The sequence below is a fragment of the Lactuca saligna genome, chromosome 4, assembly GCF_052625555.1.
Source record: "Lactuca saligna cultivar CGN05327 chromosome 4, ASM5262555v1, whole genome shotgun sequence".
Classification (NCBI taxonomy): Eukaryota; Viridiplantae; Streptophyta; class Magnoliopsida; order Asterales; family Asteraceae; genus Lactuca; species Lactuca saligna.
This window is the reverse complement of record NC_136420.1, coordinates 212,082,761-212,092,889: the sequence shown is the minus strand read 5'-3', so window position 1 is coordinate 212,092,889 and position 10,129 is coordinate 212,082,761. Positions and strand designations below refer to the sequence as shown.

Genomic DNA, 10,129 nt, shown 5'->3' with positions numbered 1-10,129 from the left:
ACGAACATACTTGATATTTTTAAAAAAGCAACTACTTTTTTATCGGAGGTTTATTATCCTACAAGTTGTTTAGGTGTAAACCAAAATTTTTTAATGTGTGCGAAAATAAATGAGTTTGAAATGAGGATCACAATGTTTGCTAATATGATGAAACTGATGAAAGCAAAGTTCAAAAAAAAATATTTTCAAGAATTGTCTCCCATTATTACTTGTCTCGCCGCTTTGAATCCGGTTCTAAATGTTGGGGGGTTGAGACTTTAATTGAAAATATTTGTTACAATTTGGGTTTATTGGATGATGACATGGATTATACATCAAAGGAAGTTTCAAAATTTAATAAAGTTTTTCAAAATTTGTTTGAAGTTTATTTAACAAAATATGGTTCAACAAGCATTCATGACATGATGCAAAATACGGGGGCATCCCGATCCACTTCTCACCAAAATAACGAAACAATTAGGCTTTATAATACTTTGAGGAATGAAAATGAGTATTTAAGAGTTTGAAATTTTTGATATTTTGGTTTGGTGGAAAGGAAATGAAACTCAATTTTCAATTCTAACCGCTATGGCCCGTGATCTACTAAGCTCCCAAGCTTCTACGGTAGCTTCGAAATTGATTTTTTCTGTTAGTGGCAGGATAATATCATCAAAAAGAACAAAACTAACCATTTTGTCTGTGGAAGTGTGCATTTGCTTGAAATGCTATCTTGATGGCATGGAACGGATACAAGACGTTGAAGTACTAGAAGGCACATCATTGCATGTCGAAGCGCAAGTTCATGAGGAAGAAGTAGCGATGGAAATGTTAGTGCCACTCATCGTAGAAGAGATCGAGTATAAGAGATAATTACGCAACGACATAACGGATGACGAATAATTACAATGACTACGGACTTGGAATGAAACCTACGACAACAACAATGTTTTATATTTGAAGATGTATTAGTTTGACAATTTGGATGTTTTGTGTTTTTATGTTTGAAGTAAATATTATGAATTTCCAATATAAAAAAATTAAAAAAATGAAAAAAAGATTGAAAATTACTCCAAAAAATATGTTGATTCAAGTTGAACAATTTTGTAAACACATTATGTTTTTGTACATATACACAAACATCAAATTTAAAACCAAAAAAATGTTAATACATATTATTAAACAAGAAACAAATGAAAAAAACCTTTTCGCATATGAACGTGTATATGTAGTATGTGTGTGTATTACCATAAGGCTTTATGTCTTCCCAATTCATTCAACCCTCAAAAACCTACTATGAAGCCTAATTTGTTTTTTATGGTTAAACACAATCAAAAGCAATACAAAAAAAAAAAAAAAAAAAAAAAAAAAAAAAAAAAAAAAAACAAACTATTTTACACTTATTAGCCTAAAAACAAAAAATAAAATAAAAACCCTTATATGCACCGAACCGGTTTTTGAACCTGTTTTTGAACCAAACCAAACCGGTTTGGAACCGAACCAGTTTACATATGTTCGGATTTTTGTGGGGCTGGACCGGTTTGGAACCGAACCAGTTTCCGAGTGAACCGGTTTTGACTACGTTGACCAGAACCGAACCGGTTTTCTGAACCGGTCCGGTTCATAAAAAAACCAGTTTGTGCATACCTACATATAACCATAACACAACGGACTTTAAAGCCCATATCGCATAGCCTTACCCTTACATCATCAACTCATTCAAATTAACATATACATTTGTAACCTTTTTAAAAAATAAAAATAAGTTTCCCTAAAGTGTGATAAATAATCATATATGCCTAGATAGATCCTGCCTAAAAAAAGCTTAATACAATAACCAACTCCCATAGTTTAAGAAGGTGCATTGCACTTGCCTTCTTCCTTTAAACCTTTTCAAAGGTCAAGCTTTTCCTCCATTAAAAGATTCAGTGGTTGCAAAGAGAAAGAAACAAAGTGGAAGAATAGTTTTAACATATCAAGGATTCCATTATCTTACTATAAATTTACATCAGACTCCATCACAACTCTCATCAACATTCTTCCAAGAAGTCAAACATGGCATTCAAGACAACTTCAATGAACCATTCTGATGATGATGGAGCACGAGAACTCACAATCAAAGAATTCAAGAGATGGTTGATGAGGTTTGACACTGATAAAGATGGCAGAATCAGCAAAGCCGAGCTCAGGCAGCTTGTTAAAGCCACCGGAGGGTGGTTTTCCGGTTGGAAAGGGGAGGCTGGAATCAGATCTGCTGATAGAAATGGGAATGGATTCGTTGATGAATGTGAGATTGAGAATCTAATCCAGTTTGCACATAAGGAGTTGGGTATCAGAATCATACCAAAATGAGCCATGCATGATGATGATGATGATGATGATGATGATGATTATGCACACTTGTAAACAATCTCTTGTTCTTTTTTTTCGTAAATAAGAAGAGTTGTGAAACGTATTTGTTATTTGTGTTTTTGAAATTTATATAAATGGAAATAATTCCAATGTCTGCCTACACGAAAGAAAGGACTTTTTGAATAGTGGTGACAATTTCGGGTTCGATGTGTTTCTTCTAATTTGAATGATTCTATTTGTGTGTGATTCTAGTGAAGTGGAAAAAGGAAGTGTGTAATTACATTCTTGTGAACATCTTATGTCAAGTCACTCCATGTTTGGAGGTGGAAGTTTCCAGAAGTTCCATGAGTTATAATCCTCCTGCAAACAAACATATAATCGATTAAATATTGCTAAAGAAAACGTATCATAAATTTAGGGTTTCTTTCTTTGAAGTCTTTTATGGGTAATGATGCTTGTCTGGATAAAGTGTTGTATACATAAAGTTTGTTTCTTTTTAGTACCAAATAAATTGTATGTATGAGATTAAATGACCATTTTACCCTTACATTCCAAAAAGAATAGTTTAACATTAGTTATGAATTTTAACTTGAGAGGACTTTTAGGCAAAAAAGGACTTATTGACTTATGGTGGTGGGAAAAGGAGTTTTAAAAAAAAAACGTTTGGATTAGCTTTTATCGTAGGAAAAGTTAACAAGTCAAAAAGTTGTTTTTTGAAAAGTGTTTGTCTTAGCTTATACATGTTTTAAGTGGTATTTTAGGGTAATATTGTCTTTTACAACGCAAAAAGTTATAATGAGTTCTGAAAAGTTAGAAACCTCAACTTATTAAAAAGTTATAAGTCATATTTTGCCAAACACTTCTTTTTGACTTATTGACTTTTCAAAAAGCCAATAAATCAATAAGTTGTTTTTAAATGGAATCCCAAACACCCTCGAAAAAGAAAAAGGACAAATACGTAAAGGGTTAGTTCCTTTATACATTAAGCCAGGTTTTTTGGCTTAACCCCTTAAACTCATTCTTTCTAAATCAAGTCAAAAGGAAAGAACCATGTATGATTTTATAGATTAAGTAGTTAACCCATTAGGTTCATTAAGTCAAAAATAAACTCAACAATAGGGTGAATCATAAAGACAAGTTGTAGAAATTCAAACCTCTTCATGCACGGATATTGGAGGGAAAATGCCATTGACAAGAGCATGAAGTGAAGCATATGATTTTGAGTCGATGCATCGGTTCACTACAACCTCTCCCTATAAAACCCAAAAAAACAAAAACAAAATTTTTAACTATGATTGTTGAATTTAACAAACGCTAAGAACATAACTATTAATTTATTCATGTAACCTTAGGATTGATTATGAAGATTTTGCCCTTTGGTATTCCAACTTTGACATAACTAAATTCGTCTGTATCTCGGTTTCCAAAGCCAGCATAGAATGGATTCCTATCAGATGGAAAACATGCCTTGATATCCTGAGGATCCGAAACAATAGCTATGAGGGTCATTTTCGTCATTTAATATGAACCATTAATGAAGAAACACAACTCCTTTTGTCCCATGAAAATCCGTTTGTATGAAACTTAACGTCACAAATATTTAATTTACTTTCACAAGCTTCTTCCATCTTTGTCGTTATTAAAGGGTATTTTAGACATTTGGCAAATAGTCAAACTATTTCCGAAATTATGTGTCGAATTTCTTTGTTTATATATACATACTCACCTCCAAGCAAGCAATTTTGAATTCGTGTGGAGCTCTTCTTATAACTGCAAAAGGGTAGTAAAGTAATTTTAAATACCCATTCATATGGCCACACTGCAAAAGGGTAGTAAAGTAATTTTGGAAAAAAAATGCACTTATGAGACTAAAAAGTAACATCCCACATGGGCACACTAGTCAATCTATTTACTTTTTAACCAAAAGTATTGACATTATAAAAATTGATCCCAAATTTCAATACAATGGTTTAATAAACAAGCATTTGGGATTTGTTTATTTAAAACAACTTATGCTTTTTAGCTTATCTGGTGTCAAAACGAAGTTTTAAAAAAGTATTGGATTAGCTTTACACAGTATCAAAACATGATAAGATGATAATTTCTTTTTAATGTTTGGCAAATTATGCGTATACATGTAATGAGAAAATAACTTGTCAAAAACTCCCTAATTCAAGCCAAATCTACTTAATTAAGTCAATAAGTGCTTATGAATTAAACTCCTTATAAGCAATATATATATATATATATATATATATATATATATATATATATATATATATATATATATATATATATATATATATATATATATATATATATATAAACAAATTGGCTTAGGAATAGTAAACTTTTAATGTTTCTCATTTTTGCCACACATTTTTCCATTTTAGATTTTGGCCACAAGTATAGTTTTTGTGTTTTCACATTTTTGCAACAAGATTTTTTCTATTTTATCTTTTGGCCACAAGACTTTTCTATATTGACATGTTTTGTCCCTAGACTTTCCTATGTTAGCACTTTCCACCCCCTACTTTACACAATGGCACTTTCCACCCCTTTACAAAATAATATTTTAAAACATTACCTTCACGAAAAAGAGAAGGAAAAAGTCCATCAGGAGAAATAACAACAGGCCCATCTGGCAAAGCCTTTCCATCCTACAAATTAACTTTTATAAATTAGCAACAAAAAGTCACCTTTTATACAATACAAGAAGGATAAAATTAAAAATGTTTTTTTTTTTGAAAGAGAAAGATAAAATTAAAACTGTTAAACTTCATTATACCTGCTTTAGATTGAACAAAAATTGTCTAGTGATGGATGCCTGAGAAATTGCTCGAGCACTTAAATAAAGCATTTGATATCCATTTTCCTACAACATGCAATCAAGAAAACAATTCATATATGAAAAAAAAAAAAAAAAAAAAAAGTGATGTTTCTTTTTAACTTAATGGAAACAGAACTTAATCCTTAAGCTATGTATGGGTTGTTCTTCTTTACTTAATATAGAAAAAAAAAAACAACTTAATGGTATTAATTTTGGTCCTTCTTATTTGTCATCATTAGAACATATAATAGTCAAAATATTGCAATTTTTAATTTTTACAACAAACCTTAATCCCTGAAAATAGATGTGTTACACCAATATGAGACCAATCTCTTCCAACCAAGGGCATAAATTGTCCAAGAACATCAGATCTGTAAGAAAGAAGCACATGTTTTATTATTTAATTCCATGGTTGTTGTGTGTACATATATGATTTTAAGTGTTTCAGATTTGTTAAAGTGGAAAGCTTTAATTGGAATAAATGTTAGTGACATAGCACTTTAAATGAAAAAAATGTTAAAATTGATGCTATAAACATAAGGACTAACAAAGAATTACTCGGATGAATTTGCAAGATAGGTTCACAAGTTTATAAAAATTGCCAAACAGTCCCTAAACTATATGCATTTTCAAACACACCATAGAAGATTCAGTAAACTGCAATTCTTTTCTATGCAGTTTCCCCTTAAATATTGATATGGTTTTATAAGAGGCAATCATGCTCCAATATTTCACAATTTAAAGAAAGGAGTAATATGGGAAACTTAGCAAAATAACGAGAATCTTATTAGTGGAGGGGTAACTTAGGTATTTTACCTTATTTAAGCTTGTTACAACAGAGTACTTAGCTAACTTTTTTCCATCAACTACAAAGCAACTCTTTCTTAAATATCAATGTACAAGTGATAATAACAATTAATCATTGGCTAAATATAAACTAAACACACAACAATCATCCAACTTTATCTTCAAGAAAATTAAAAAAAATTAAAAATCTTACTTTGTAATTGTTCCATCAACATCTGAGATGACAATACGAGTATCCCACCTCCACAAATAAATGCTAGCATCTACCTGAGACACATATACATCAAGTAAGCTATAAAAACAAGATACAAAAAAAAAAAAAAAAAAAAACAAATTAGAGGAAGTTTTGTTAACCTTTTGAGGCCCTAAAACCGATGTTGAAAATGTGAAGGTTACTGTGTTTTTCCCTTCTGATAAATTCAAAGAAGCTAATTGCTCAGATGTTGGAGTAAGTGATCTTGTATGCTTATTTGAACTTGGTGTAGATGCTTCTGAATCAGGTATAATGTCAATATCTGAATCTTTTTTAGTGATTTGTTCTTTTGGAGAAACGTTTCTACTTCCCATTCTTCTAAATGGCCATAGACTCCAACTTCCACCACCTACACATACAATTTCCTCTTCAAATCTTGATGACTACAATAAACTCTGTTTCTTTTTTACTTAATGGATTTGATGTGAACAAAACTTAATCTATACGTGTGTGTGTGTGTTTCCTTTTTGAAGGAATACAGAAAGAATGACTTAATAGAGAAAGTTAGAGAAATGAGTCTTTCTACATTAAGTATGACCTTTTTACAATCTTGTCCTCACTAGTTTTGTATCATCATTGATCCTAAATTTCATTTCAACACTTAATATTAGAGCAATGTATTTCACATATATTTGTTATCTAGACGTTTTAGTTTGAAAAAAAAAAAAACACCCAATTTTAGTATTCTACTATGAAAATTCCTTTGTATATGGATGACAACATTGCTAAAATTGGGTACATTTTTCAAGGGTTAATCTCAAAAAAAGACCTTATTTTTTTGTTTTTTCCAGATGAAACCTCAAATTTATTTTTTGCATGAAAAAGGCCTTGTATTTTTTCATTTTTTCCGATCTGGCCCTTTCAGTCGTTTTTTTCCAAAAAAAAATTGTAAAATGTGGGTTTTTTCGAGAAAAACTAAAAAAGTTGAGGGTTTATTTGGAAGCATTTAGAAGGTTGAGGGTTTTTTCGGAAAACAAAATACAAAGTTGAGGGTTTTTCGGGACAAATGAAAAAAATACAATGTCTTTTAAGGCAAAAAATAAATTTGAGGTTTAATCCAAAAAAAAAAAAAAAAAACAGAAAATATAAGGTCTTTTTTGAGATTAACCCATTTTTCAAAGTACAATATACAACACAAAACAATGAAATTGCATTGAAATTGCTGGTGTTCTTGATATCAATGATCAAAACATATGTATATGTAGAGTAACCGAATAAGTGATTCTAAAGTCTATTTTCTTGATTTAAACGTAAAATGCAAGAAACAATCTCTTACCATTTGCAATGTCACCATCTTTAAGATCCTTTGTCAACGTGTCTGGATTTTGTGATAACTCTTTCTCTAAATTTGCTTTTATGATCCTTGAAGCATCTTCCCTAACCAAATCCCAATTTGATGATCTAAATTTATTAACAGGAGAATAAAATTGTGAATCCTCATGATTATCTTGAATTGGATCATCAAAATGAGACCACATGTTTGGAAGTGATTTTGCTTTCCTTCCAATTTCCTCTTTTGTAATTTCACGATTCATAGGAATATCAACATTACTTCTATACCTTTTAATGTTCCCCTTCACACCTTTATTCTCACCTTTCGATTGTTCTTGATGGATTTTGACTGGTGGAGGATTGGCTTTTAGCTCGGTGTTGTTGAAACTCGGTTTTGAATCTTCAACATCACTAAAGATAAATTGTTCTTCCACAATTTGTTCGGATACTTCTTGGATTACAATGGAATCACCATTAACATCTTGGAATTCGGATTCCAATGGTGGAGAAATTTCATTTGATTCATTTACTTCAAATGTACTACATGAAACAACTACAGAAGCATCTCCTACTTCATTAGATGCAACTTTTGTCACAATCTTTAAAGGTCCTTCACCATTTCTTAAATCCATTTCTGCACCATTTTCATCATCCAATCGAGTTCTTGAACACTCTTTAGAAATACTTTCTTCTTCTTGAATCTCTTTATCAACAATGGAAGTCTCTGGCTTATTTACAAAGTGTTGTTCATGTAAAACCAAACTCCCTTCCAATCTTCCACCAGTGATTTCCATTTCCCCATTATCTTTTCTTGATTCTTTATTACAATCGTTCATGTTATTTCTTGATGAGAAATTAGTTGACCAATTCATCTCCAACAAATCGGCTGCAATCTCACCCTCCATTGTCATTCTACCAACATTTGAATCATTTTCTTCCTTTGACAAAATGTGTTCATTCATCGATCTTCTCCCAAGAACAAACCCTAAAATCCTAGACCTTTTAGAGTTATTCCTACCCAAAACCTTACCATCAACCGAATTAGAATCATCATAATCATAATTCATACTTTTCGACTTGACTGTGATCTTTTCATGGTTTTTCCCATCTATTTCTTCACACATGGGAGAATGTGATGAAACTGAATGTGATGAAACTGGTTCTACTACTTCCTCCTCTGAATCAATCTCTCTGAGAAAGTAAGCCTCCCCTCTTGGATCTAAATACATATTGAAACCCACATCAACCCCATTAACATTAATGTCAACAACTCGCTCTTTTGCTTTCAAAACCCCTTGAAATTTCCCAAATCGAACATACCAAGGAGATGATTTCAAGCTACCATCTTGTTGTTGAACGACAACCATGTCAACAGCGCCACCAAAGGGATGAAAGGGGCCTGAGACAGTGTAAACGCCTTGACTGATATAGCTACTTAATTTCCCTACAGCATACATGCTTCCCTAAATTGAAAGGGTCAAGATTCACACGCCCAATTTCACCAAAATCTCGTCATCAATTTGAAGAGATTTGAAACAAGACGCGAAATCTTGTAAACAGTTGTTTCCAGTAAACCCCGATTGTCCAAATTCCTCGACCAGTAGGCAACCAAACTAAATAAGATCAAATTTTGGGGATACCATATTGATTCCCCACACGAAATGCGAAGCTGATTCCGAACTCTAGACGTTTCAATTAAAAACCAGAAAAGCGCCTCTAGCGAACTGTAATTGGAATCAAAGATGGAAGCTTGACTACGAAAAATTGCTAAATTTAGATACAAGTAGACAATTCGGAATTGATTGTTTGTTTTTTTCAAATAAAATAAAGAACAAGCAATATCAGATAGATTGAATTATTACACAGTTGGCAAATGGGGAAAAGCATATTCTTTTCAGAGGATTCGATTGTACCACAAACCCATGACGGATTGATGATGGTTTTCGGCACAGTCATAGAAAATGACAGCCCTCCCCTTCTTCACATCCCTTGTATTTCCCGATTCTTGTTTCATCTTCTTCTTATATTCCACAAATCTATGGATGAAAATTAAGATAATAAGGAATGAAAATGGAAATGGGGCTCCAAGGGGCTGAGTCAAGATACTGGGCCAGGAGGGAATAAACCCAGTTATGGTCGTGTTGAAGAGCGAAAGGTTGAAGGCGTAAAGGTTAATTTTTGCGATTCGGGTTGCTCGTTCGATTCTTTTTCTTTGAAAATGTCGATGAATCGTAGGAAACAGAGTCAGATTGTAGTTAATGATGGAGGTTGGAGTTGGTGTGGAGACGGGGCGTTGGGGACATAATGGTCAATTAACACGCCGATGATTTGATTTGATCGTGTAATATCCAATGTTTTTATTTTTATTTTTTATTTTTTTTTGGAAACGTCCAATGTTTTTATTTCGGTTTTTTTCGGTGTTGAGATATTGATACGTACAGTAACTAACGTATTTTTAAATGGTTATTTTAAGGAAAATGGCATAAAATATACAAAATTTTGATTTTGATATTATGTTATTTTTTGTTTCAAGTTTGGCGTTATGTTTTTGGGTTTGTTAAAATTTTGAACATTTAGTGGTCAATGATATTGTTTGTGGCATAATAACAATGTTAGTTTTAATGATACAACATGACTTG

General features: G+C 31.9%; 1 protein-coding gene across 4 annotated transcripts; it reads right to left on the bottom strand.

Annotated features, from left to right (window-relative positions):
* Positions 1 to 1,692: 1,692 nt before the first annotated feature.
* On the bottom strand, positions 1,693 to 9,769 carry LOC145043314 (phosphatidate phosphatase PAH2-like). 4 transcript variants are annotated; one of them, XM_078991928.1, is made up of 11 exons: positions 7,495 to 9,769; positions 6,320 to 6,567; positions 6,159 to 6,232; positions 5,445 to 5,529; positions 5,117 to 5,203; positions 4,916 to 4,988; positions 4,055 to 4,098; positions 3,676 to 3,804; positions 3,483 to 3,581; positions 2,610 to 2,688; positions 1,693 to 2,277 (listed from the first exon to the last, which is right to left on the bottom strand). In XM_078991928.1, exons 1-10 carry the CDS (start codon positions 8,945 to 8,947, stop codon positions 2,635 to 2,637), a joined length of 2,346 nt encoding a protein of 781 aa, XP_078848054.1. In that variant the 5' UTR covers positions 8,948 to 9,769; the 3' UTR covers positions 1,693 to 2,277; positions 2,610 to 2,634. The 4 variants fall into 4 exon arrangements, with proteins under 4 accessions (XP_078848054.1, XP_078848055.1, XP_078848053.1 ...); XM_078991929.1 differs by having other exon boundaries at positions 1,693 to 2,227; XM_078991927.1 differs by lacking the exon at positions 1,693 to 2,277 and having other exon boundaries at positions 2,420 to 2,688; positions 7,495 to 9,214; positions 9,353 to 9,769.
* Positions 9,770 to 10,129: the final 360 nt, after the last annotated feature.